Source organism: Myotis nattereri, assembly GCF_964212035.1.
Source record: "Myotis nattereri genome assembly, chromosome: 14".
Taxonomy (NCBI): Eukaryota; Metazoa; Chordata; class Mammalia; order Chiroptera; family Vespertilionidae; genus Myotis; species Myotis nattereri.
The window spans coordinates 22,113,464-22,139,927 of NC_138089.1; the positions used below are offsets into that span (position 1 = coordinate 22,113,464).

General features: G+C 57.6%; 2 protein-coding genes across 3 annotated transcripts in view; one reads left to right on the forward strand and one right to left on the reverse strand.

The window, feature by feature from the left end:
• Positions 1-156: 156 nt before the first annotated feature.
• Positions 157-9,029, forward strand: BAP1 (BRCA1 associated deubiquitinase 1). 2 transcript variants are annotated; one of them, XM_081105466.1, is made up of 17 exons: positions 157-324; positions 415-444; positions 554-608; positions 1,713-1,845; positions 2,209-2,328; positions 2,796-2,857; positions 2,939-3,081; positions 3,352-3,430; positions 3,844-3,967; positions 4,262-4,409; positions 4,845-5,029; positions 5,486-5,619; positions 6,183-6,661; positions 6,780-6,940; positions 7,190-7,282; positions 7,409-7,481; positions 7,697-9,029. In XM_081105466.1, exons 1-17 carry the CDS (start codon positions 288-290, stop codon positions 7,828-7,830), a joined length of 2,190 nt encoding a protein of 729 aa, XP_080961592.1. In that variant the 5' UTR covers positions 157-287; the 3' UTR covers positions 7,831-9,029. The 2 variants fall into 2 exon arrangements, with proteins under 2 accessions (XP_080961592.1, XP_080961593.1); XM_081105467.1 differs by having other exon boundaries at positions 163-324; positions 3,898-3,967.
• A 560-nt stretch (positions 9,030-9,589) lies between these two features.
• The window catches only part of DNAH1 (dynein axonemal heavy chain 1), a gene marked incomplete at its 5' end in the record, with an annotated part of 68,190 nt that continues 51,315 nt past the window's right edge, over positions 9,590-26,464 (reverse strand). Inside the window, 30 exons of the mRNA XM_081106615.1 lie at positions 9,590-9,756; positions 10,298-10,532; positions 10,828-11,206; positions 11,584-11,714; positions 11,874-12,044; positions 12,515-12,691; positions 12,762-12,941; positions 13,019-13,189; positions 13,569-13,700; positions 13,775-13,933; positions 14,149-14,293; positions 14,518-14,714; positions 15,144-15,295; positions 15,568-15,763; positions 15,916-16,141; positions 16,902-17,062; positions 17,185-17,334; positions 17,458-17,577; positions 18,439-18,564; positions 19,075-19,206; positions 19,398-19,589; positions 19,679-19,846; positions 21,195-21,386; positions 21,786-21,971; positions 22,447-22,557; positions 22,907-23,098; positions 24,077-24,248; positions 24,476-24,684; positions 25,575-25,710; positions 26,177-26,373. Coding sequence (XP_080962741.1) covers positions 9,635-9,756; positions 10,298-10,532; positions 10,828-11,206; positions 11,584-11,714; positions 11,874-12,044; positions 12,515-12,691; positions 12,762-12,941; positions 13,019-13,189; positions 13,569-13,700; positions 13,775-13,933; positions 14,149-14,293; positions 14,518-14,714; positions 15,144-15,295; positions 15,568-15,763; positions 15,916-16,141; positions 16,902-17,062; positions 17,185-17,334; positions 17,458-17,577; positions 18,439-18,564; positions 19,075-19,206; positions 19,398-19,589; positions 19,679-19,846; positions 21,195-21,386; positions 21,786-21,971; positions 22,447-22,557; positions 22,907-23,098; positions 24,077-24,248; positions 24,476-24,684; positions 25,575-25,710; positions 26,177-26,373 — 5,217 coding nt within the window. The 3' untranslated portion in view covers positions 9,590-9,634. The remainder of the gene's footprint in view (positions 9,757-10,297; positions 10,533-10,827; positions 11,207-11,583; positions 11,715-11,873; positions 12,045-12,514; positions 12,692-12,761; positions 12,942-13,018; positions 13,190-13,568; positions 13,701-13,774; positions 13,934-14,148; positions 14,294-14,517; positions 14,715-15,143; positions 15,296-15,567; positions 15,764-15,915; positions 16,142-16,901; positions 17,063-17,184; positions 17,335-17,457; positions 17,578-18,438; positions 18,565-19,074; positions 19,207-19,397; positions 19,590-19,678; positions 19,847-21,194; positions 21,387-21,785; positions 21,972-22,446; positions 22,558-22,906; positions 23,099-24,076; positions 24,249-24,475; positions 24,685-25,574; positions 25,711-26,176; positions 26,374-26,464) is intronic.

Sequence of the window (26,464 nt, forward strand, 5' to 3'; positions counted from 1 at the left end):
CTGGCGCCAACACCACTCGCCCGCTCCCTCCTCTAGCCCCGCCCCTCGCGTCGCCCCGCCCCGCGCTAGAGCTCCGTCGTCAGTCTAACCGGCGGAAGACGCGCCCAGAAGCCCGGGGGAGACGGTCGCCCTGTGGTGACGTATCCCGCCGGCGCGAGCAAGTGACGCGACGGAACCCGTTGTCTGTGTGTGGGGCTAGGGGCCCCGGGGGCGTCGGGGGCTCCCGGCGGGGCGGCGGTGGGTCGGGAGGGCCTGGACATGGCGCTGAGGGGCCGCCCCGCGGGAAGATGAATAAGGGCTGGCTGGAGCTGGAGAGCGACCCTGGTGAGGACGGGGCCGGCTGGCCGGGGGGTGGGGGGCTGGGGGGTCCCCCCCGAGAGGCGCCTGCCTCACCACCATTTGTCGCCCCACCAGGCCTCTTCACCCTCCTGGTGGAAGATTTCGGTAAGAGCCTCTCCTACCCGCCGGACCCCGGCTGTGGGGACCCACTCTCCCGCCCTCGCTGCATGGCCCGGAGCTGCCCTTCCCGACTTCTTTTCTTCCCTGACCGCAGGTGTCAAAGGGGTGCAAGTGGAGGAGATCTATGACCTTCAGAGCAAGTGCCAGGGGTGAGTGGCTTGGCGGCAGGACCGCCTTTCACGCCTCGAGGCCTAGAGGTGTCCCTCAAGGCGGGTGGTGACCGGAACCCCACGTTGTAAAGTGTAACCTGAGGAAGCAGCCCTCCTCTTGGGGTGCCCTCCCGATCAAGCTGGTGTTTTTGTTTTCTCCAGTCTCCCCTCATCACTTCCCTTTACGCAGTGGCACCTCCCCCAGTCGGTAAAAATTCCAGCCATCCTTTGGAATACAGTTGAGCTGCTTTTTCTGGTCTGGAGCAGGAAGCCAGGCCCTTCTCTAGACCCAGATCACACCTGCCTTTTGAGCAGCTGTCATTATTATTATTTTTTAAATTTTATTAAGTTATTACATATGTGTCCTTATCCCCCCATACCACCCCCCCCCCATGCCCTCACCCCCCTGTTGTCTGTGTCCATTGGTTAGGCCTATAGGCTTGCATATAAGTCCTTTGGTTGATGAGCAGCTGTCGTTATTAACAACAGCTTTAATGTGCTGGTGTGCCGGTGCCTTTCATCTCCACCCAGCCCCGTGTATGGATTCATTTTCCTCTTGTATAGATTGGTTGGCACCTGCGAGGCCCTCCTGGTGACCAACCTCAGGGTCTGGTTTTGGCGTGGAGGAGCTGCTGTGGTGACTGAGTTGAGAAGTCTGCTTGTATTTCCCCGCAAAGGAGGGGCTCATGTTTTCTTCCATGTCTGCCTTGGGCTCAGGCCTCGGGTTCACCAGTGAGAATTAGTGTTTCAGTTCCTCATCAGAGTTTTTTTCTCACCTTAGCTTCTGTTCCTACCCTGCCCTGGGCCTTTGGCTCCAGCTTTTCTTCTCTTATCCCAGAACCATAAACTTCGTGAGGACACTGGTGGGCTCCTGGAGAACCATGGCCAGAAGCCGATGCTTAGCCTGCCTGTGGCGGGCCTCTGGGGTGTGAGGGCTCAGGGCCACGTTGGGCAGTGCTGGGGAGAAACCAGGAGAAAGGCGGGGTTGCAGGAAGGGCACCTGAGCGGGAACACAGTGCAGGGGAACAGGGGGAGAGAAAAGAGGGGGGTACTGGTTTCCTCCCCCAACTTGGCTGGTTTTGCTCTGCTCCTTACTTTCCCCAGCCCCGTGTATGGATTCATTTTCCTGTTCAAATGGATCGAAGAGCGCCGATCCCGTCGCAAGGTCTCTACCTTGGTGGATGATACATCTGTGATTGATGACGATATTGTGAATAATATGTTTTTTGCCCACCAGGTGTGCTGGGCTCTGTGTTCTGTCTGGAGGGTGGGATGCTGCTGTTGTCTTTGCTTGGGAAGTGGGAGAAGGCAGGAGGAAGAGATAGGCAGACACTAAGGGTGGTGGTTATAGAAGTCCCTTGGCAGAAGGCACTGAGCTCTTATTCATTAAAAAAGGGAGCCTCTTTAGAGCAGTGTGGGATTGGAATCTACTTTCCATGTCCCCAGACATCTGATGGGTATTTAGTTAAGTGAACAAACATTGGGCAAAGATGAGGGTTGTTGTCCAGATATGACTGTCCCTCTCTGGGTTCCCATTCCTGATGAATGTGGGCTTCAACTGAGGGATGCTGTGCATGGGTGACTGTTCTTGGTTTCACAGCTGATCCCCAACTCTTGTGCCACTCATGCCCTGCTGAGCGTGCTCCTGAACTGCAGCAATGTGGACCTGGGGCCCACCCTGAGTCGCATGAAGGACTTCACCAAAGGCTTCAGCCCTGAGGTATGCCATGGTGCCTTGATCCTGGCTCACGGCTGGTGGGACACATCTGACCTCCAGGGCCGCTGGCAATGCCACTACATGGCACTGTGAGGCCTTTTATTTTTCACATGATCATTTACATTACATTTGACTCTTCAGTTAATTGTGGAAGGCAGTTGATTTTAGGCCCAATTGTCAGGAAAGGAGACAAACCTAGGGAAGAAAGGAACATTGCTTAAGTGACACCATTTTAGGACTTTGTTGGCATTTTGCAGGCCACATTGCTCCCAGTGTCCGCTTATTACTGTGCAAGGCCATTAGAGCCCATCTATTGGGGGCTCCAGAGCTCTCTTCTGCCCTTAGGAGCGTCTACCTGTGTTTCTTCAGATGCCTGGAACACCTCCAGGCCTGCACGTCTAAGCTCTGGTTCCCTTCCAGAGGCTCAGCTGAGAAGCTGTTCTGATGTGGTCTCATTTTCTTCCCTCTAGAGCAAAGGATATGCGATTGGCAATGCCCCGGAGTTGGCCAAGGCACATAATAGCCATGCCAGGTGTGTGGGAGCTGTGGGAGCTGTGGGGGTGGAGGTAAGGAAGGCTGTCCCATTCGGGGCCCTGACTGTGTCCTTCCCCAGGCCCGAGCCACGCCACCTCCCTGAGAAGCAGAACGGCCTTAGTGCAGTGCGGACCATGGAGGCATTCCACTTTGTCAGCTATGTGCCTATCACAGGCCGGCTTTTTGAACTGGATGGGCTCAAGGTCTACCCCATTGACCATGGTAAGCACTCTGAGCTGGGGGCCCTTTGGGTTTCTCTGCTTAACTCTTAAGGAGTTGGGGTCCAGGGTCGTCAGGTGCTTGGGACTCAGTGGGGGGGTAGGGGGGGTGGGTATTCAGGACATCTGGCTTTGGCCACATGGCACCCTGCGCTGCATTGCCTGATTAGCCCCTGACTCCCTGACTCAACTGCTCTCCATCCTCCCTCCCATTCTTGGCTTGCCCAAACTCGGGGCTTCCCACCTGCTGACTCCTTGTCTTCGTGTTCCTTAGGGCCCTGGGGGGAGGATGAGGAATGGACAGACAAGGCCCGGCGGGTCATCATGGAGCGTATCGGCCTCGCCACTGCAGGGTAAGGGTCCTGTGCCTGCCCTACCCTCTGGAGCTGTGCCCCCATTGGGAGGGGCACAGAAAAGGGAACCAAGGCAGAGAAGCCAGGTGACTTGTTCCATGGTGAATCTGGCAGGATCAGGCTTGAATCCTGGGCTCCAACTCATTGCTCTATGGCCTGTTTTGGGAAGGGGCAGGACTTGGAGCCCTAGGGGCCCAGGTATGCTGGCTCACTTCCTGCCAGGCCCCTCACACCGCTTGTTGGAAGGCACCGGCTCAGGTGCCTGGTATGCATGGTCAGCTGCTGCCTGTTGGGGTGGGGCCTATACCCATGGCTGCAGGTGTGACTTCAGGGAGCCCTGCCAGGATATCTGCCTCAGTATGATGGTGGGGCTGGGGTGGGAGCTGCTCTCACAGCTGCAGCTGTGACTGCAGGGAGCCCTACCATGACATCCGCTTCAACCTGATGGCGGTGGTGCCCGACCGCAGGATCAAGTATGAGGCCAGGCTGCATGTCCTCAAGGTGAACCGTCAGATAATACTGGAGGCCCTGCAGCAGGTGGGTACTCTCCTGCCCGGTCCCTGCCCAGCTATTTTCTCCTTCCCCTTACTGGGGCATCTGTCTAGGAATCCCAAATCATCATGGATCTGGGCTTCAACTAACCACTCCTCTCCTTTGAGCCCTTTTTGGGAAAGGGGGGCCTGGGGTGGGGAAGGAAAGTCGTTTCTAAAAGGAGGTTTGGGTTTGACTTGTATTTTCCTGTGAGGGAGTGGGGAGAGACAAGGCCCTTAGCTGTCCAAGGTAGAGGCTGGGGCTGCCTTCTCTCTTCTGAGCCTTGGCTTCTCTTTTTAGGTGATCAGGGTAACACAACCAGAGCTGATTCAGACCCACAAATCTCAAGAGACACAGCTGCCTGAGGAGTCCAAACCAGCCAGTAGCAAGTCCCCTGTGGCTCTGGAGGCGAGCCGGGGCCCAGTGTCCTCTGAGGGCACCCACACAGGTACTAGGGGTCTTAGGGCCTCTCATGGGCCTCAGAGTGACCCCTCATAGCTTGACCTGGAAGACCTGAAGGCACTTGGGCAGTGATTCAGACACTGCTACGGAAGGCCTGAAGCCCAGTGCTCGCATCCCTCTCCCGTCCGAACATGGAGGGAGAGCAGTTTTCCCTAAAAAAAGGCATCTGTAAAGGGCTGCCATTACCACAGGCCCCTGCACCTTTCCTGTAATGCATATTCCCTTTCTGGTTTTCTTCAAGGCTTTTTTTCTTTCTGCCTCCCTTTGTTTTTCCATCTTGTTCTTCTCTTGTCTTGCTGTGGGCCCATGACTGACTTCCATCCCACCAGCTGGCTCAGCTGTCACAGGACTGGGGAGACAGCGGGCTGGGGACAGCTTTTTTTGAGGATCTGGCTGAAGGTCCTGCCTGTGCTTCTCTCAGACGGTGTGGAGGAGGTGGCTGGTTCATGCCCACAAGCCCTGACCCACAGCCCTCCCAGCAAACCCAAGCTGGTGGTGAAACCTTCAGGGAGCAGCCTCAATGGTGTTCCCCCCAACCCCACTCCCATCGTGCAGCGGCTGCCAGCTTTTCTGGACAATCACAACTACGCCAAGTCCCCCATGCAGGTGAGCTGGGCGTGCCCCACAGGAGTCCCTCCAGGATTCTTGCGAGAGGCTGCCGTGGGAGTGTCCTCAGGTGGTTCTTTGGTGTTCAGCCCCCACCTGGGCCTGGTTCCTCTGTCTGATACTTGGAAGCACCCACAAAGGGCTTAAGCAGAGAGAGCTCCGATGACTTTGAATCCAGCCACACAGTTACGAGGCTAAATGTTTTGGTCATGTTCCTTGGTACAATTCTGTGGGTTGGATTCTGCTGCAAAATGAAGGCACAAGACTCTCTCTGAAGCCCTGTGTAGGCAGGTAGTGGGGGTGGGCAGCAGCTTTTCCCAGAGCCAGGGCTGGGCTCGAACACCTGGAGGGGTTCTGGACTTGACCTGAGAGCCATTCTGGCTTTCTGGCTGTGAATGTGATGCCGAGCCTGGGCTGACTGACGCCTTCTCGTGGCTACCCTGGGTTTTGCCTCAGGAGGAGGAAGACCTGGCAGCAGGTGTGGGCCGTAGCCGAGTTCCAGTTCGCCCACCCCAGCAGTACTCCGATGACGAGGACGACTATGAGGATGAGGAGGAGGAGGATGTGCAGAACACCAACCCCGCCATCAGGTCAGCTCAGCTCTAGGCTGGAGGCTCCGAGTGCTGCGGATCTTATCTTGACTATTCCAGTGTGTATCTGAGAATGCCCTTCAGCAGATGGATAATACTGAGCACCTGCTGAATACAGGGTCCCTGTTTGTGGCGGGGGGTGGGGGGGCTGCCATGAAGGGGCTGATTGCAGGTCCCAAGAAACTTTGGGAGGGATGGGGGCAGAGCTGAGCACATTTAACCAGACATCAAAATATGTTCTGTTGGGAGGTGGCCTTTTGGTTAGGTTTTGGAAGAATTGGGTGAAATGGAAGGAGGAGATGGGGTAGGGGTAGCTTTTTTGGAAGATATGGCATTGGCAAAAGGCCAGCAGCTGAAGTAGAGAAGGTGTCCTTTGAGGACACCTGGCTGTAGCTGTCAGAGCTTAGGGTGCCAGGCTTGGCATGGCTGGGTCAGGCTGCTTGGCATGAGGAGCTGCAGGGTCAGTCCCTGGATGCTAGGGTGTGTGCAGACAGTTCTAGGCATTGCTGGGTGTGTGATCATCTGACCCACTCCCTTGGCTCATGTCTCATTGGGCCCCACAGGTACAAGCGAAAGGGGCCAGGAAAGCCAGGGCCATTGAGTGGCTCCGGGGAAGGGCAACTGTCGGTGCTGCAGCCCAACACTATCAATGTCTTGGCCGAGAAGCTCAAAGAGTCCCAGAAAGATCTCTCGATCCCCCTGTCCATCAAGACCAGTAGCGGCGCTGGAAGTCCGGCTGTGGCAGTACCCATGCACTCGCAGCCCTCACCCACCCCCAGCAACGAGAGCACAGACACAGCCTCTGAGATTGGCAGCGCTTTCAACTCACCACTGCGCTCACCCATTCGCTCGGCCAACCCCACACGGCCCTCCAGCCCTGTCACCTCTCACATCTCCAAGGTGCTTTTTGGAGAGGATGACAGCCTGCTCCGTGTTGACTGTATACGCTACAATCGCGCTGTACGTGACCTGGGTCCTGTCATCAGCACAGGCCTGCTTCACTTGGCTGAGGATGGTGTGCTGAGTCCCCTGGCACTGACAGGTGGGCCTCGTGCTGACTCACTGGCCACTTGGTGTACCAGGGATGGAAGAGGGAGGTAGCCAAGTGACCACCAAGTGTTCTGCACTCTGATGGGTCTTCTCATGTCTTCTTTTCCCAGAGGGTGGGAAGGGTTCCTCGCCCTCCAGCAGACCAAGCCAGGGTAGCCAGGGGTCCGGCAGCCCAGAGGAGAAGGAGGTGGTGGAAGCTGCAGATGGCAGAGAGAAGTCTGGGCTGGCCAGGTCTGGTGAGCCCTTGAGTGGGGAGAAGTACTCACCCAAGGTGAGCCCCTGCAGTTTTTAACCCTGGCAGAGGGAAGGGCCTGGGGGCTGCTGCCTAGAGCTGGGTTCTTGATTGGAGTTTTGGTGGGGAGGTTGGTGGCTGTGAAGCCTATCTGGGTTGGGTAGTAGAAGAAGCCTCAGTCAGCTCCAGGCACTCTGGTGCTTATCCTTGCCTCTCGCTGCTTCCTGGTAGTGTGGCTTTGGTGCTGGCGCCAGCCTCCCTCATGGGTGCAATGCTGGGTTTTGGCAGGAGCTGTTGGCACTGCTGAAGTGTGTGGAGGCTGAGATTGCAAACTATGAGGCTTGCCTCAAGGAAGAAGTGGAGAAGAGAAAGAAGTTCAAGGTGGGTAATTTCTCCAGCTGCCCAGTCCTCTGTCCTTGACTGTCTTCCTGGAGGTGTGACTTCTTGAGATCAGCTGGTGGCAGCTCTGGGGAGATGCCGCAGTGCCCTCCTCCTTTTCTCCCACAGATTGACGACCAGAGAAGGACACACAACTATGACGAGTTCATCTGCACGTTCATCTCCATGTTAGCTCAAGAAGGTGGGGGTACTCACTATTGCGTCTTACCTGGCATACCCTGCTGAGGGCCATGTTCCTCAGGTCCCCCATCCCCCAGGCCTCTGCTGGGGATTGAGCAGGCGGTGGGTCTCAGGGAGGCCCATAAGACCCTTGCTCTTGGCCTGAGTCTGTGGCCTATTGAGCAGGTGGCTGCTAAGCATCCAGCCACCTGCTCAAGGGCCTCTGCCTCTCTGCAGGGATGCTGGCCAACCTGGTGGAGCAGAACATCTCAGTGCGGCGGCGCCAAGGGGTCAGCATTGGCCGGCTCCACAAGCAGCGGAAGCCTGACCGGCGGAAACGTTCACGCCCCTACAAGGCCAAGCGCCAATGAGGATGCTGGCCCCCAACTCTGCAGCCTGCTCTTGCCTGTGGCCTCACCAGGGCCCCTTCCTTCCTTGCCCCACTCCCCCTTCCCAGTATTACTGAATAGTTCCAGCCAGAGAGCTCAGACCCTGGAAAGGGAAGCCAGGCCGGGATTCCCTGCATTGTACTCGGGTAGGTTAAGCCCATAGTGCTCAGGAAGCAGCAGCTGGAGCTGGGAAAGCGAGGTGCTGCAGCTTTCTTCACAGCCGGCTGTGGGGCTGCAGGACCTGGCCTTTCTGCCTGGGCAGCAGAATATATATTTTACCTACAGAGACGTCTATTTTTCTGGGCTCTGGCCCATTTTGCCACCACTGTGTTGACATAGCCGGCTTCCTGACTCTGCTTTCTCTCCTAACAGTTGCCATCCTGGTGGGGCCTGGGTGGCTTGGGCCTGCTGCTCTAGCTGTAGCAGCCAGTTGTCTCTTGTAAGGAAGCCAGGTCTGCTCTTCATTCCTCCTGGGAGAGCTCCAAACTCAGGACCTGGCTTCTGGGCTAGGTTGGGAGTGGGGTGTTCCAGAGGGGGTGAGGGGAGCAGCCTGCTAGGGTCCCATGGCCTGAGCAGAGAGGAGTGTTTGAGCTGTTTGGTGGTTTGGTCCCTTCCTGGCTCTAGTCGGGCTTGTCAAGTCTGCTCTCCACAGCAGGGCTCTGGGGCTCTTTGCCTTCAGTGTTGTGGCCCTGGCACTGGGCCTGCCTTGGACTCCTGGGCTCCGTCCTGGAGCCTGGGGCTCGGAGGAGCCCCTGCCCAGCCCCTCAGTATTACCACGTTTCCCTCCTGGTAGCAGAGACAGGGCTGCTTGCAGGAGACTGGCACCCCTTAGCTCTCCCTGCCACACCAGCTTCCTCAGCCTTTGCAAGGCACTCAGGGTGGGGACTGCAGGACCATGACAACCATTTGGAAACCATATGTTCCCGGAGGGCTTGATGCCAAGGGGTAACGGGCCCAGAACTGCCTCTGGAGCTCAGCCCCCAAACATAGCCCCATACCTTCTGACAGATGGCTTTGAAAGAGATCCAAGGAGGCCCCTTATCTGTACATAGTGATCTGGGAGAGGGGTGGGGAACAGCTGGCAGCCCTGGCAGTTGACTCTGCACTGAGCATAGCCTGACCCCTCAACCCCTTGTAAATATTGGGTCACTGATTGAATAAAACTCTCCTAAAGAAATGAACCCTCCTGTGGTTGCTGGCTTGAGGTTTGTAGGCTAGGTGGAGGTGGGAGTGAGGAGCTAACCAGGCCTGGCCCAAGGTTCAAAGACCAAGGTGAGAAATATGCATTCTTGGGTATTCAGCTTTCTGGGGCAGAGATTTTTGGGACCTAGGCCTGGAATTCAGGACCTGAGCTGAGCTGGGGCCTCGGGGGGCCGTGGAACCTGAAGAGTTGTGTTAAAGGTGCACTTTGGGAGGAGAAGGCCATGCCAAAACTTTCACGAGATCTGACAGCTTTGCCACCTGGAGAGATGCTGGGGTTCTGGGCTGAAGCAGGGCTGCCTCTAGTCCTGCTGGGCGTGCTCTCGCTGGAGGAGCTCTGGGGTCTTGGAGGGGTCCCCTCTCTTGTTGCACCTGGACAGGTCCAGCAGGTCAAAGCTGCTACCTCTGCCACCTCTTCCCCTTGCTAACCACATTCTCTTTTGAGGCTGCTGTAACCTCTTATCCCCACTGTTGCCCTGGTAGTGAGTCCTACAGAAGGGGCCTGATGTAAGCAGGTAAGGCTCAGTTGGACTGCTTAGAAAACTCAAAAACTCAAATTTAATGGTTCCCACCCTTTTATCCAAGTCTAGTAGTCCAGGGCACAGATGAGGGCTACACCACGCTTTATCCAGTGTCGCTGAGGCTGGTCGGAGGGGATCTCCACAGCAATGACATAGTTGGTGGAGTGGCCTGTGGTTGATAGTGTTCCTGGAACAGGGAACAAGGGGGGAGGGTTAAGTTGGCTGCCACAGTTAGAGAAGGGATAGGGTAAAGGCAATGGACTTGTCAGATGTGGGGACAAGGAAGGAATCCTGGCCCAAGGGCAGCCGGCTCAGTGATGGTCTGGACAAGGCCCAGGCCTGTCCAGGGTTAATGCACTGACAGGACAGGCAGTAATGGGAGAATTGACGCCATCACGCATTTCCTGTTGGACTCGGCCCAGGCCCATCCCTCCTCTCCAGGCCTCAGTTCCCCCCTCTGAACCTCCACTGTCAGGCTAGGGCTCCCAGGACCCACGGTGGATCTGCTGAGGGAGGCAACAAGATGGTGACCTCAGGGGCCACCATAGACCGAGCCAGCTGCTGGGCACCTGCTGCTGCCAGGCTCTGTCCTGCCTGGTTGGTCTTAGGACTGCTGGCTGACCTCTTGGACCTCTTGTTCAGCTAACCTGGATCAGCCTAACTGGCCTGAGCTGGCCCAGGCCTGGGCCCCCACCTGTGGTGTAGGCTCCCTGTCCTGGGCCTCATACCAGCACGGGTTAGCGTCTTGTAGATGGGGCACAGGTAGAAGGCCTGGTCCTGAACCTTGCGGTTGGACACAGGTAGGAGCCAGATAACAGCCATCTCTGTGTATAGCTCCTTGGGTCGAGACTCGGCCAGTTGGAAGTCCGTGGGGTCCCAGCGGGCACCTTCCAGGAACAGTCCGTGGATGTAGCACCCCTCTGCAGGCTTTTGCTTGAGCTCTGACACAGACTGGTGCAATACCTATGGTGGGCACACAGATATGCCCCACACATATCAACACCCAGAATCTGGGTTAGAATTTGGGTCCAGAGGCACAAACTCCCTCCTGAGCTTTGCCTACCTGCCCATCACACCCACCATTTTACCTGGTAGCCTGCAGTCTATGTCCTGCCCCTTGCGATTCCCCTGGGCTCATGGCCTCTTCTGGCCCGGCTCTCCTTTCCTCCCAACCCCTGCTCAGGGGTCCTCTGACTCTTGAGGTCTGCCAGCTGTGGCCTTAGGCTCCCCTTGTCTGGGCTGTACCCCAGCTTGTCACCTGACCTGGCCCTAACTGTATCCAGACCTTGAAATCGAAGGAGATGGTGTCGATGGAGATGACAGACTTGCGGGCAAAGTTCTGCAGGGTGCCTGTCAGGAAAGCCTGGGGGAAGAAGAATCCACTGATCCAGAAAACAGCTGGGATGCCCTCTTTGATCCAGGTGTGTATGAAGTCTAGGCGCTGCAGCAGATCCTGGACCCATGAGGATAGTGGTTTGAGTGATGGGTAGGCCTTGGCATTCCAAAGCTCGGGCACAGTGTTGTTGTACAGGCTGGCAGCCATCAGTTCCAGCTCCAAGGACATCACCACCAGCCCCTTGAGTGCCTTGAGCAGATCTTGCAGCGACTGTGTGATCACCTGCATCAGCCGGTTGTACCTATGGGCCAGTGGCAAGGAGGCAGGCAGTGGGCCAGGGCCCTCTAGCAGCATCTATACTCCCCAGTTGTGGGCCATAGGCAAAAAAACAAAACAAAACCCCAAACAATGGCTGAATATAGAGGCCACAGCATAGAGCTGGTTGGGTAGCCTGGGTACCAATCCCAGCTCTGATTCTTAGCAAATATGTGACCTTAGTTCACTTAATCTTTTTTGGGTCTTGGCTTACTCATTTGTAAAATGGAATAATAAAACTGTGGCTGAGTTAGAGGATGGATTTATTGCACTTGGTCTGGCACCTGGCCCATAGTACCTCTTCCTGTCATTTCTCTACAGCCCAGTGGTCCACTGACTCAGGGCTGGGGTGGTGGGGATTACCGAATGACCTCCTGTATTAGCACCGTATTCATTGACTCCTCATATAGCACGGGGTACGTGGTCATCACAAACTGCAAGTTGATGGGCTCAGGTATCTGGAGTAGAATGTTCATGGCCACACCTTCCACTATCTGTGGGGCAAAGAGAGAGTGGGGGTCAGGGCTGGCTCCCACAACCCTTGTAGGATTCCACATGCACAGAGTTCCATCCCACAAGGGAACAGGCAGGGTGGTGGATGGGAGATTAGCCCTGCTCAACCCTTGGGCCCTTTCCCGCCCACTGTCACCCACCTCCTCTCTGCCCTGACCGCCCACAGAGGATGATTTGGGTTGCAGCTGTATGATAGCACCAAGCAGAGCGAAAGTCTCATTTTGGGCAAATGTGATGTTGGCGTTGTCATGCAGGCCAAAGATCTCAGGCATGTCGTTGAGAGGAAGGCCTTTGATATAGGAGAGGTAGCCCTGGGGGATAGGAAGGCACAACAGCTGAAGCCCCACTGTGGTGGCCCTCCAACTGAGCACAGCACCGACCCATCACCCTGGTTGTAACCCTGTTATTTTGGGGACTCCAAGGCCTGAGGCATCATGTGGGTGGCCCCTTCTTACTGCCATCCATCTCCCTGCTCCTTCATTTGACTGCTCAAACCTGTCACACTCCCTCCCTTGTACTGATGACCCACACTCGGGAGTGCCTGACCCAGCCCCCCAACGCTCCTCACACACCTTAGCTGAAGCAGCGTTTCCTCAGGGAGCCTCCCTGACTGTGCGTTGGGTTGGATTGCCCCTGCCTCACTGAGTGCTCCCAGGCACTGGTGACTGTCTTTGTGGGATGGATTAGTCAATGAGAAGGAGCTAGTGTAGGGCAGGGGCCACAACTCCTCTCACCCCGCACTCAGGTGTCCACAGTACCCTAGAACCCAGGCCGTGCTCACGTTGAGGTCGTAGGTGGGTTGGATCTGGTGGTAGATGCCTGAGTCGCTGTAGATGTGCTCGGGGAGGAGCACTTCGGGGTTGTAGAAGTCCTCCAGGATGTTCATGATGCAGCGGCGGTCCCAGTCATCCGTGACACGGCCCCCATAGTTGATCTCCCCTGCCGTGTACTTGAGGACCTATGCAGTGCGTGGGTGAGAGGGCCCCACGGGCACCTGGTCCCCTGCCCCCAGCCTGTCCCCAGCCCACCTTGTAGGGGATGTCCTCATACTCATCCAGGAACATCTTGAGCTGGCTGATGCAGATGCGCAGGTCCCCGTCCGTGAACTCATAGGGGATGTTGAAGCCCAGGGGCCCAAACTTGCGGCGCTCCAGAGCATTGCCATGGAAAAGGCACAGGGACAGCAGCAGGGACTTGAACTCCATCGCCTGTGAGAGGTGAGGGGCAGGGACGTGAGGGGTGAGGATCAGGGCAGGTAGGCAGGGCATTACCAAGTGTGCCTCACCTTGTGACAGGAATTGAGGAAGTCATCGCTGAGGCTGCTGTAGGACTTGAGCAGGTTGGCCTTAACGCCACGCGGTGGCTCGATGGTCATCTTGGAGCCATTCTGCAGGATGGACACTGGGAACTTATTGCTGGGCAGGCTGGTCAGCCACAGGCGGAAGTCCCGGTGCACCTGGTGGCCATGTTCCACATGAGCATTAGGACCCTGACCTGGTGGCTTCCCCAATACCAGGCTTCCTCCTACCCAGGGACCATGGGCCACCCCACCCTCTAGGTGGGCCAGGCCAGACTGCATGGACCACGGGTTAAGAATATGAGCTTTGGCAAGTCCCAGGGTCACCGGTTTGTGCTGGGTGGCTTTGTGCGAGTCACATCACCACTGGTAATGTGAACTGGGTGAACCACTGGGAAGACTAATGCAATCAATGCATGTTCCATCTGTCGGTTCCCAAGCACTCCCTGTGTGCCTGAGCGTTTTGTGGGACCACCGCATTTAGCTTCACAGTCTGGGTAGACACTCAGTACTCCCTCAGCAGAGGAGGCTGGCGCACCTTGTCGGGATTGATGTGTTCAATGAGGCGCTCGAGGGCTGGCATCCAGCTGGGGGCCAGGTGGCAGTTCTGGAAGAAGACCCATTTGCCCCTCTCTATGGAGCTGCGCATCATGGCTTCTGCCAGAGGGCCCTGTGGGGATGGGAGTGCTGAGTGGTGGGACCAGCTGGCCTGGCCCCTCCTCATCCTCCTTGTCCCACTCCTACCTGGCCCTGGCCCAGGGAGATGGCAGAGAGCTTCTTGGAGAATTTCATCTCTTCAGCAAACTTGTACAAGTCGGCCGCGGGGTCAGTGCCAGGCGACAGCACAAAGATGAGGGGTGTGGTGGAGTTGGAGTCTTTGAACACCACTGACAGGTTGGCTGTCTGCAGGGCAGGGAGAGATGCTGGGGCTAAGAGGGCACAGGGACCTGGGCAAGGGAGGGCAATCTCAGGGCTTCCCGAGAGTTCCCAGGAGGGCTTATGAGTGGGGCCTGGAGGGGTAGGGCTAGGCGTCTTGACTGACCAAGGCTGCAAAGTGGTCTGTCTAGCTGCAACCAGGCCCCTGGCACCCAAGGTGGGGGTTAGCTAGTGGTACTTACCTGGGGTTCAATGAAGCGTGGTTCCAGGTTGGCGGCCACAAAGTCCTGCATGGCATTGGTAACCTTGTCTCCACGCAGGCAGCGCAGGACCAGCAGCTTCTGGAACTGGTCCAGGTACTTGTCCCAGGTGCCAGGCAATGGCTCCCTGCAATAGTGCCCATGTCTCCCTGAATGTTGACCTGTGGGAGGGCACTGGCCACAGAGACTCTGCTGGCTGGATGACAGAGGAGAGGGGGGTGTCTGGGGATATGTGGCCAGGGGCGTGAAAGAGATGTGGCCACAGCCGCAGGGCAACCTTGGGTTGCTCCTGTCTCTGGGGTCTCACCCCCTCGATGTGCTCACCCTGCCATGCTTTAGGGCCCAGCTCACCGGTGGGGCTCAGGGCTGTCGAAGATAGCCCGGAATTCTGAGAGGTATTCCACAAAGTCGGTGGCGAAGGAGGAGAAGGCTTGCAGGTTCGAGAGTGCCAGGATGTCTCGCCAGGCCCGGTCTGACAGCCAGTCCACTGCAGGATTCTCAGTTGTGGCCTGGATGGAACCCCCAGACAGGAGGTAGCGCCACTCGCTCTGGCAGGGGACAGGGGGATGCTAGTGCCAGGCCCTGTGTGAGCCCACTCAGTACACAGTGAGGGTTGAGCAGTGGTGGCTGTTACTCTCATTAACTTGGCTGTGCTTTCCAACACATCATGAAGTACCTGGGGCTGCTGAGGACATGAGCTGGGAGGCCCAGGCCTGCCTCTGTGCCCACCAGCACACTCAAGGCTCTGAGAGACAGGCTCACAGAACTCTTGGGCCACAACTAACCCAGGGTCTCTGGCTGTTTTTAAGCAAGAAACCGTGCTTCCGCCCCTCTGTCCCTTTGCTCTTGCTGTGCCTCCATGCCTGGCCTTTCCTTCCACCCTGTTCTCCCAGGCCCGACGACAGGGCAACTGCTCAGACAGTCTGTCCTGGCCCACTGGCCCACTGGCCCACCCGGCTGCCTCTCTACTCATGCACCTGATCGATCTTGTCTGCGTTCATCATGATGCGGGCACACAGCAGGAAGGCGAACATCAGCTTGTGCTTCTCAAAAAGGCTGCGGCAGACGTTGCTGTAGAGGCTGTAGGTCAGGTAGCGATTGATGTTGGCGATGCGCTTCTTCAGGTTGTCTGCAGGGTAGAGAGGTGATGCAGCAAGAGCCTGGGGTCCAGCCCAGCCAGTCTCCCAGGAGCCACGGCAGTCCAAGCCTCCCCTGGGGGCATTTGGAGTTACCAGCAAAAGGGCTCCGAGGAGGGTAGGGAGAGGGCTGTGTTCGTATGTCGAATGTGTCTGAGATGAGAGCATGTGCAAGTGACTACGGGTGTGAGTTTGTGTCTGTGCCCACTGTGCAAATGTGTTCATGGGTCCCATCTGTGCCAGGGTGCATGTGTGCCAGGGCTACCTGCCCTCTCTGAGTTGGCGATGCCTGAGAGGAAGATGTTGAGAAACCACTCGAGGGAGTACTGGTACATGGGGTCCACGTTGGCCAGGTCAGACACACAGAAGAAGAGGATCTGGGTGCGGACGGCCACAGGTATGTACTCCATGCGCGTGAGGTCGATGTCCTTCTCTGTCTGCTCTGCAATCCTGACCTTGGCCTGGGGGTCAGAGGAGGAGCCTAGTCAGACCCAGGTAGGCTGGCAAAGAGCAGCAGGTAGAAGTGGGTGGGGACAGGGGCCCAGCCTGGGGCAGGTGGGGAGAGGCAGGCAGGGTGGGGAGAGGCAGGCAGGGTGGGCAGGCAGTGGCCCACCTGGATCTCCGCAGCCTTCATTTTGGAAGCCTCCAGCACCTTGATGAGCTCCATGTCATCCACCGGGTTACCCTCGGAGGAGCTGAGCCGGTACAGGATCTGGTCTTCTATGTCCTTCAGCTCCTGGCGCATCTTGGCATTACTGATAATCAGCTGGTTCTTGGCTTCCTCCAGGTCGGGTCGCTCCTCAGCCACTACCTGGCCTAGCAACTGGTCCTCTAGGCCACTGGCAGGGGCGGGGAACACCCTGTCTGTAACACCTGGTGGCCCCGTGGCAGCCCCCTGCCTATCTGTGCTCCTGGGTTCCAAGAGCAGAGTCCCCTGCTGGTATCAGCCTGGGAGGCCTAACCTGTCTCAGGCTGCAGATATAATGCCAAGCCTGTTTTTAAAGTGATCAGTTCTCAGAGACCTTGGGTGGCAGCCTGGAAACCAGCAGGGGCCAGGCAGTTGGATGTGTGAGCTACTGGGGTCTCTGAAAAAACTCCCTCTCAGCAGAAAGGGGCTGAAGGTGTCTGGGAGGGACAGGCCTTAAGGGTGTTTCCACCCCCAGTTCTTTGGAGAGGTTCACAGTGACCACTATGCCTCTGGGGTCTGGGGGTGGTCACTGAAGGCCCTAGTGCCTGGCTCATAGCAGCCAGGGCAGGGTACAGGGACCATGAGCGTGCCTGACCCAGGGCTCCAGGACAGCTTGGGCGGTGAGTGCACAAGGGCCTGCAAAGGGCTGAGCTGCAGGGGAAGAGACAAGAGCTCTTGAGGGAGGCTGGGGGTAGGGTTTTGACCAGGGATCAGGATGAGTTGGGGGTGGGGGTTTTAGGTGGAAATAGTGCAAATACTATTTGGTGGAGGGGCTAGAAAAGCCTGGAGAAAGCTGGCAGAGCCTATGAGTGGGGGAAAGACCCAATGACTCCTGACCGGAGGTAGGAGAGGGGCAGCTGGACAGGCCGAGGTGTAGCTGACACTTGGGAGCTTGGGGGCTGGTGGCTTACCTGGGCGACAGGGTGAAATTGATGAGGGTGAGTTTGGTGGTGATCTCGGGCGTGTAGTGTGGGTTGGGCAGCTTGGTGGTGATGTACATCCTGAAGTCCTCATGGTAGGGGATCACGGTGTCCCCTAGCTTCAGCACTGTGTTCCCCTGCTGCTTGTATGTCTGTGGTGGGCGGGATGGGCAAGAGCCGTCTGTGGCCTGGGCTTCGTCAGTGCGGCATGGTGGTTGGGGGCGGGAGGGGGGCGCTATCAGTCCACTCGCACCCACCCACGCTGCAGGCTTACCTGCTTGAGTAGCACGGGCTCCAGGGCGGGGTCCAGCTCCTCGCCCACATTCTCCAGAAGGCAGGGCTTGCCGAAGCGGATGGCATTCTCCATGCTGCGTAGGAAGTCGCGGTCACTCAGCTTGAACACATCCAGCCCGCTTTCCTTCTCCTGTGGGAATGGGACAGGGAGGGGTTGTGGGGGCTGAGAGCCACCCTGAGGCTCAGCTACTCCTCTCGTGCCTGCTAAGACTGGTGGGAGGGAGGGGTGGTGGCACCTGGCAGGTAGACTTACCATGTTCTTGATCCATTTGTTGGCCTGGCCCTGAGGGTCGATGAAGTGGGTCCAGCGCTGGGAGAACTGGTTGATGACCCCGTTCTCCACTGACAGCGTGTCGTTGGGGAGGCCAGCGATCTGGGGGCACCAAGCGCCAGAGTGGGCCGGGGCTCTCCCATGAACAGTGTCAGCTGGGGCAACAGCTGCTCCCAACCCCCTGCTTGGCTAAGCCTGTCCTCTCCTTATTGTGCCCTCTTGGAGGTGAGGGCAGGTGACAGTGTGCTCCTAGCCCAGGGGTGGGCAAACTTTTTGACTCGAGGGCCACAATGGGTTCTTAAACTGGACCGAAGGGCCGGAACAAAAGCATGGATGGAGTGTTTGTGTGAACTAATACATGTTAACACTGCTGCTGGTGAAGGAGCGGAGGGGAGAGCAAGAGAACCCTCCGCTCTTTCGGCTCTGCGGGCCGGACAGAACAGCCGAACGGGCCGGATCCGGCCTGCGGGCCGTAGTTTGCCCACGGCTGTCCTAGGCTAAGTCCCAACACCCTCCTTCACTGGGCTTCTCTGTCCTTTTGCCTACTGAGTTCTCACTCCATTGGACCATCGCCACAGAGCCTGCAGCCCATCGGCCTTCCCAGCCCATCTACCTTTGACCTCTGCCTACTGCCTCTTGGTTCTCTCCCTGTGCCTACCTATCCTTAGGGTCTAGCTGAGACCCTCCCTCCAGACACTGCTCCCCCAGCTTCACCCCCACTTTTCAAGCACTCCTTGAATTCTCTGCCCACAGTTAGCTAGCATCTGAGCCACACTGCGCTCAGCTTTCTCCTCTCCTAACTATCACCCTCTTGCTGGGCCTGGGTGGGTTTAGGGCTAGCATCTCTGAGCAGATGAAGGAAAGAGGGTGAGAGAGGCAGGAGGTTCCTGGCCCAGCTTGTACCCTACCACAGGCCCAGCCCAGTCGCTCTAACCGCCCCCCTCCCCCCGCCCTGGTGGGTACCTGCCACGAGCGGATCTTCACGGGGTTCCCCAGTGTCCCGATGAGTGTAGGCTCGGAGGTGTGTGGGACATTTTGGGCCACGAGCTGCTTGACCCACTGACCGTAGAGCACTGCGCGGTACTGGCCCTGGGGAGATGCCAGACTCAGATCCACCCCAACATGACACCTGTGACACCCTCCCACCTCCCTCCACACCCCAACACTTGGCAGTTGTACACAGAGGTCAGAGCTCAGACATGGAGCCGGCACCTGCACTCTAGTTCCACTTGGGGTGTATTCCTTGGCCTCCATACACCTCAGCCCCACATTTGTGCAATAGGGGTAAGCATAACAATGCCCACTGTCAGGGCATCTGTGAGGACGGAATGACGTGCACACAGCAAGCCCGGAAGTGCAAGCTCACATTTCCCACCGGAAGGCCAGCCCCACCAGGGTGGGTTTTCTGGCTCTTTCATGCACTGCTATATCCTCAGTGCCTGGAACAGCACCTGGCTCAGACATGGCGCCTGGTAAGTGCTTGTTGAATGAGTGAGTGAAGAAAGAGCTGCCCACAGGCTGCCCCTCAGGGAGGTGAGGCCTTAAGATGGAGCCTCTTTGGGAGGTGGGGCTGCCCAGGCAGGGTTGGGAGCTCCTTACCGTGAAGGGGCCCAGGTAGGCCACAAAGCCGGCAGCCACCAGCACATCTCCAGAGATGTTGTCAAGCATGTTCTCCAGGTTCTCCACTGTGTCCTGCCAACGCACCTTCTCATCCGACAGGCCGCCAATGAGCTGCAGAGGGAGCCCCATGGGGTGGGCTCTGGGAGGCTAGGCCAGGGGCCTGGGTGTCCCTGCCCGGGGCAGCCCCCGGCTGCTGGGGAGTTGCAGACAGCCATCGTAGGACCCCACCACCACCCAGACCCTTCTAGCCCCTGTACAGGACAGGCCATGTCTACAGGCCCTCTCCGGAGGGGTGTGTGCACCTTGTCAGCTCGGCCCAGCCGCTGCTCACACTGCTCACACTTCAGCTCCAGATCCTCCTTCTTGGCGACACATTCTCGGTACCTGGCCTGCATCGTGGCGATGCCGTCCTCCACCTCCTGCAGGTGCTGCTTTGCCTCATCCAAGACCTTCTGTGTCACTTCCAGGTCATCCTGGGCCTCCCTCAGGGCTTGCTGCAGGACAGGGCACAGGGACAGCTTGTTGAGTGCCCTGGGGAGCCCTCACCCCTCTCCCCTGCCCCCCAGCTATACCCAGCCCTCACCCGCTTGGGCTCCACGGCCTTGGCCACGAAGTGGTACTTGTGCATGGCGCGCACCCACTGGCAGATGGAGGTGCAGGCTTTGGACACCTTGGCGATGGCGGCGGGCTGGAACTCTTCATTGTCTATGTACGGCTGGATGGCTTTGATCACCGACTCCGCAATGTTGTCCTGGACATGGAAACCATGGGCCTCAGAGGGCTACTCCCCAGGCAGGACAGGGTAGTGGGCTGCTAAAGGATACCCGGACCCTGCTTCTGCGCCCACGCTCTGTGCAGGCCTCAGTGCAGGTGTCTTCCTTGGAGGATAAAAATGATCCAAAAAACTGTCCGGAAGAGAAACTTCCCTGTTCCAGGATTTCAGATAACACAATTGGAGATTTGAGAAATGATGTAGCCTCAAGATCTGATAATACACAGGCCCCATTTAAACTCACCTAGGGCTGCTTCCTCGAAGGTGTGGAGACGAGTCATGTTCAAGGATAATAATCCCTGCCCCAGAGGTCACCACACCTTGGCGCTCTTGTCCCACCCCTGGAGACTCCACCCCTGTAGTGCAGGATGGGCCCAGGAGCCTGAGCACTGGCCCTGAGCACTCCTGATATGGGCTTCATTAGGCCTGTGGGGCCTCTGGTTTCCAGTCCGATGGAAGAAGAGGAGAGATGGGGAAGCTCACAGGGGGTCCCACTGCCTTCCAGTGCACCCCAGGAAGTGCCTGGGGCCCCAACACCAACACTTGTGGGCCAACACTTGGTGTTGGTGTTGGGTGGCCCACATGAGACAGACAGTTGCCCCCTAGCCAATTTCTGGGCTGAAGAGGGGCCCTCCAGGAGCGGCTCCCAAGAATGCATATGCCCATTGACAAGGAGAGCCCCAGACAGACAGGGAGAGAAACCCAGACAATCAGGGGAGGCTTAATCTCAGGTGCTGAGGCTGAGAGGCCGAGGCAATGATCCAGCAGATGGTGAATGTCTAGGCCAGTGATGGCAAACCTTTTGAGCTCAGCGTGTCAGCATTTTGAAAAACCCTAACTCAATTCTGATGCCGTGTCACATATAGAAATGTTTTGATATTTGCAACCATAGTAAAACAGACTTATATTTTTGATATTTATTTTATATATTTAAATGCCATTTAACAAAGAAAAATCAACCAAAAAAATGAGTTCGCGTGTCACCTCTGACATGCGTGTCATAGGTTCGCCATCACTGGTCTAGGCCAAGGCCATAGGGGCCGCAGGGAGGAAAGGTCACGAGAATCTGCCGTCTGGGAGTAACTGGGGGTGATGTCTATGGACATAGGAGGCTGCCTGGGTCCTGATTTCCTCCATACCCGTCTGTTGGTGAAGAGGTCCTCCAGGCCAAGATCTGGTTTCTGTCAGCTCTGTGGCCATAAGGCTGTGTGTATGCAGGCAGAGGGAGACAGACTCCAGGACTGTGGTGGGGCAGGCTCCTCTCCCCGCTTCACTGCCCAGCTGGGAAGCCCTCACTCACTGGCGGCCAGGTGCCTGGCGTGCTCACCTTGTCAAACTTGAAGAGGCTCTCCAGGAAGCGGCCGGGGTCCTGCAGCAGCCCCTTGCCGGGCTCCCAGTAGTCATCCACCTTGGAGCCAGGCTTCTCTCCAGGAACCTTCTTGGGCTTGATGCCCTTTAGGATGCACACAGCTTCTATGACCAGCTTCACGCCTGGGGGAGGCCGCTGCATGGCACGCACCTGTGGGCCCAGCCAGGAGTAGAGGAGGGGAAATCCATTGCTGAGTGGGTACCCTGGGTATGGACAGCTGCTAGGCAGGGTGGGCCCCACCAACCAAGTCTCTACCACCACAGACAAAAGGCGTGCTTGGAGACCTTGAGGTTGGTCTCAGCCCACTGCCCCTCCATGTACCCAGGCCTGGCCACAAAATCCTGGATGCTCACTTTTCAGGGCCCAAAGCCCTCCCAGGGCCCTGGGGCTGGTACAAGGAGGTAGATAGCTGGGTTCAAGCTCTAGTTCTACCATCACCTCGGCACATGACCCCCAAGGGATGTGTAGAGGGAAGGCCTGGACACCAGGACCCAAGAGGCACCAGGAAGAAACGCCACAGGGAGGTCTGGGAGATGCCTGGCCGCCCACCTCAGTCACGTCATTTTTGTTGAGGTTGCGCAGGCTGGCCAGGGCTGCGTCCAGGGCAGGCAGTGCCTCATCCAGGTCCTTCTGGGCATCATCGGCAATCGCTTGTGCCTTCTGGGCCTTCTCGTTGGCCTTGATCTCCTCTGCCTGCACTGACTTCCGGGTCTCCTCGGCAATGGCCGTGTCCACCTGGGGACCAGAGGCAGGGAGGGCCCAGCTGGTGACCAGTGGCAGGGATAGGTGTGCCCTCCCCTTTCTCCTCTTTGCCTCTCGGTCTCCTCAGGTGGAAGGAATAAGGGTTGGACTGCCCCATCCTCTGAGGACCCCCTTAGCTTTGACAGGCCTTGGAGATCTGGAATGCTAAGAGCCCTTTCTAATCCTGAGTGCTCACTGTCACCTGGCCTGGGGTTCCGGCTTTACAGGCTGGAGCATAACAGCCCTACGGGCAGGGCCCCCTAAGCCCGCAGGGCACCTCCATGTAAGACAGAGAAGGCGCTCCCGCCCCCCCCCCCCCCCCCCCCCCCCGGCTCCCTGTCTCTCCATCTGCTGGGAAAAGGTTCAGGACACTGACTTGTAGAGCAGGACTATTTCTGCCAGGAAGCTAAGCAACCTGCAGAGGTCAGACAGCAGGGATTGGCCGGGAACACCCCCCCCCCCCCCCCACCTTGATCTGCTCCATGGTGAGCAAGGTGTCCTTAGCAGCCTCTTCCAGCAGGGGGCGCATGATCTCCAGCTCCTCCTGCATCTTGGCCACATCCTCCGAAGTTCGCAGCAGCTGGGGTTGGAGGGCACAGAGAAAAAAAATCAGGTGTGACGGGACCAGAAGGAGGGCCCTGCAGGGCTGTCCTCACTAATAAGAAGATGTGGCCGGCAGCTTCAGTGCCCCAAAGTTGCCCAGTGGACCCCAGAGGAAGGGCGCAGTCCCCTGAGAATCTGTGGAGAGATCTGCTTTGGCCCTGCCTTTGGGCTGGCAGCTTTTGCTCTTCTGACAAAGAAGGAAGCCACCCGTTTAAACACTGCGGCTGCCAACTGAAAGGCTAGGCTGGCTGCCTGGATCAGGGTAAGGTTGAGGGGGCAGAACCACGTGCAGCTGGCCGTTGCCCACACGCTCCACCCTGGCTCACCTTGTCCAGGCCACTCTTCATGCGGTTCTTGGCGGTTTTAAGCTCCTGTTTCTTCTGCCCGATGAGGATGGAGAAAATATTGAGCAGCTCCAGGTAGCTCTTGGGGGTCACATAGTTGTGTCGGGCCAACTCGGCCAGGTACTCGACACACTTCTTGGTCACTGACTGGTGAATGTACACGCAAACCTGAATCTGTGGGGTGGGAGACCACTGATGACAGCCTTGTAGAGCCCCCAGCAAAGAGAGGGTCCCAGGGTGCCCTGGAAGCCACTGTAGCCTGGTCCGGAGAAGAGAGCGTGTGCAGGAACCTCGAAGCCCCTCATACTCACTCTCCTATGACCTCACAACATCATTTATTCTTCAGATAAAAACTCCATGACCCAGCCTGTCGGTGTTGCTCAGTGGTTGAGCATCAACCCATGAACCAGGAGGTAGGGGTCCATTCCTGGTCAGGACACATGCCCAGGTTGCAGGCTCGATTCTCAGTAGGGGTTGTGTAGGAGGCAGCCAATCAGAGATTCTCTCTCATTATTGATATTTCTATTTTTCCTTCTCCCTTCTTCTCTGAAATCAATAAAGACATTTTTTTAAAAAAAAAATAATCCATGACCCAGAGAAGTTAAGGGGCTGTCAGAGCAGAGCTGACTTTGAATGTGGACTTAGGCATCTTATTTCCCAGCTCTTGGCCCAGTCACAGCCCCCATGACCTGCCTCTCTTTAAGAGCCCTAAGGTGAGGTCCCCTCTTAGACTGGATCTGAGGTATGGGAGGGCCCAAGGCCTCAGCACAACTGAGGGGAAATGGGTTCACCCTAACTCTTGGCCCTCATGTGACTGTCACTCAGGTTGGACCAGACAATTCTAGCCTCCCCCTTCCCACTCCATCTGTGATCTCAGGCTGTGACAGGGAGTTCTTTGAAGAAAGCTGCCACAAAGCCCTCAGGGAATAAGATAGATAGTAACTACTGTGTGCCCAACCTCCTACATCACCGTGATGACCTTGTGGCACTCCCATTATACAGATGAGGAAACTGAGGCTTAGACAGGTAAAGCTGTTTACTTAAAGGCTTACCATCAGTGGTGGGCCTAGGACTTTCACCCAGGCCTCGGAGACCCCAAGCCCAAACCTAAACATTGCCCCCTGATGGCTTGTTTCTAACCAAGACACTTACCAGTCCTTCAATTACTGTAGCGGTGGCTTCCAGTTCTGGGATCTCACTCAGATATATGGTGGCCACAGACTGCAGGGCCTCTGCCGGCCACTCGTTAAACCAGTCGATGGTACAGCAGTTGACTAAGGACGGGAACTGCCTCAGGCGAGCTCGGAAGACCTCTCCAATGGGGCTAGAGGGCCAGGAGTCCAAATGAGGCGCTGAGACACCGACTTACACCCCCAGGAACCCAGGACCCAGGGCCCTTCCATAGCCCAGTGGCATGGCAGCCAGGAGGCAACACACACAGCCCGGACCCAATGGCATGGTGGCAAGGCCCAGGCCATCTCTCCTCGGGGCTGGCCAAGCGCACCCCGCCCAGCCCTGTTGTCCCTGTGTGGCCGTGATGGCTGCCAGTACCTCATGCACAGCACCATGTGGATGTTGCTGCGCACGCGCCCAGTATAGGCAGCCATGAGGTTGGCCTTGGTGGGCTGAAGGCCATGCTCCTGGATGTAGGGCCGCATGGTGTTGAGAATCTGGTCCTGCTCATCCAGGTTGTAGAGGTTAGGAATGTCCCCTGAGTTCAGGACATTGTTGATGTCCTCCAGGAAGGACTCGTTCTTGATCTGGGGACGGATGGGGGTGTCGGACTCCACTGCCATGGTCTCACTGGACCTTCACAACAGCCCCTGCTGCCACGAGTCTCACAGAAGCCCAGGGTCACGTGAGGGACCTCACAAGTCGTGGTCTGGGGCTTGCACCCAGGCCTGCCCTACAGCAGACCCTGGGCATCACCGCTGTGCTGCGGGAAGGCCCTGGGTCTGTGCGGGCGAAGTGGCATCTTCCTGTTTGTTTTTCCTGCCTCTCCATGTCTCAGTTTTCTCACAGGAAGAAACCTGGCCACAGGCAGAAGTGGGTCCTGGCCCTACTCATATGGTCAGCGTCTGGCCAGCGCCAGTGCCAGAGGGCATGCTCCCTTGGCTGACTCTGGGAGTGCGGGGAGTCCAGGAGTAGGAGCAGAGGGGTCCTTGTCAGGGTGGGGCACATCCCAGGGATTTAGCCACGGCCCAACCCTGACCACCAGCCAGGTTTAATTTTTGCTCTATTTGTCTTGAGGCCCCAGAGCAACAACCCCTCCTCTCAGAGTTGTGGGGAGAGGCCTCACGCATAGGGGGCTCCAGAGGGAGCAGCCCCCAAGGGGAGCCATGGGCACAGCACTTTGGGCACAAGTTGGGTGGTCCTTGAGGCGGAAGCTGTTGGCCAATGAGTGGGTGCTGCTTGTGGTCAGCTACAGTGCCAGGGGCCTTCTTTACAGTTGGGGAATAGTAAAGATCTATGCCCCATGTGCCTGACCCACCCATCTGTGGGTCCCCCTGGTCCCGACCGTCCCTCCTAAGACCCACCCCATTGGCAGTGCCCTGGGCATGAAGGACTGAGACCACCTTCCAGGATGCCACAATGGATGGGGTTATATCCACCCACCCTGAACCCTGACCACTGCCCATGGTGGTGGCACCTGGGTGTCCGAGAACAGAAAGGTGATGGGCAGGTTTTGCATGCCAGCCTTGAGCAAGACCTTTTTGACATCTTCGCGCCACTCAGCCATGCCGTAGCTCTTGGACAGCTCAATCTGGAAGCACTCGTACTCGGCCCTGGAGATAGTTGGGAAGAGGTGTGACAAAGCTTGGGACCAAGTGCTGAGGTGCTAACAGGTGCTCACCCCCACCCCAGTCAACCAGAGTCATGTTCCACCCCGAGCATATCTGCAGACTCTCCAGGCCCTGACCTGCTCTCTTGCCTCCAGACCTTTGCTTAAGCTGTTCCCTAGACCTGAAATGCCCTTCCCTCCCACCTCTGATTCTAGAGCAGGCCTATGGCCGCCGCCACCAAGCACCCCTCCTGGATGACTGCATGTACACCCCTCCTCTCAGCGGCACAGGGCACTGCTGCTGCCTCTTCATGGGCCCAGGGCCTTCCAGTTCTCAGTCCTTCCAGAAGCCCATGGGTTGGGCGGGTCTGGTGTGGGGCTGCCCTGCCTTCCCAGCACTGTGGGAGACATGGATGGAACCGACAGTCTGCCCCCAGCTGCCCCCTGCCCGCCATGCCCGGGGCCCTCACATGTGCGAGGTGAGCTGTGTGAGGGAGTTGCGTCCGCTGCCGCCCACGCCCAGCAGGAGTGCGTTGCCCAGTGCCTGGCGCAGGGTGCGGCTGATGCGGCAGATGTGGCTCAGGGCGTCCATGAACAGAACCAGCTTCAGCTTGGTTGTGTTGATCTGGTTGTAGTCCTCCATGTACTCCTCGATCACCTGCATCATCTGGGGGTGGGGTGGGGGGAACTGGGACCTCCCTCTCTGTCTGTACCTGGACCCCGAGGGAAGGCGCTCCTTCCCACAGCCTGCCCGGCTC

Bases quoted from the DNA above. Each gene is read 5' to 3' on its own strand.
- BAP1 (XM_081105466.1), top strand. From the start codon at position 288: ATGAATAAGGGCTGGCTGGAGCTGGAGAGCGACCCTG. The intron at 3,082-3,351 runs GTAAGCACTCTG...CGTGTTCCTTAG, and splicing joins GGTCTACCCCATTGACCATG to GGCCCTGGGGGGAGGATGAG. The intron at 6,662-6,779 runs GTGGGCCTCGTG...TTCTTTTCCCAG, and splicing joins GAGTCCCCTGGCACTGACAG to AGGGTGGGAAGGGTTCCTCG.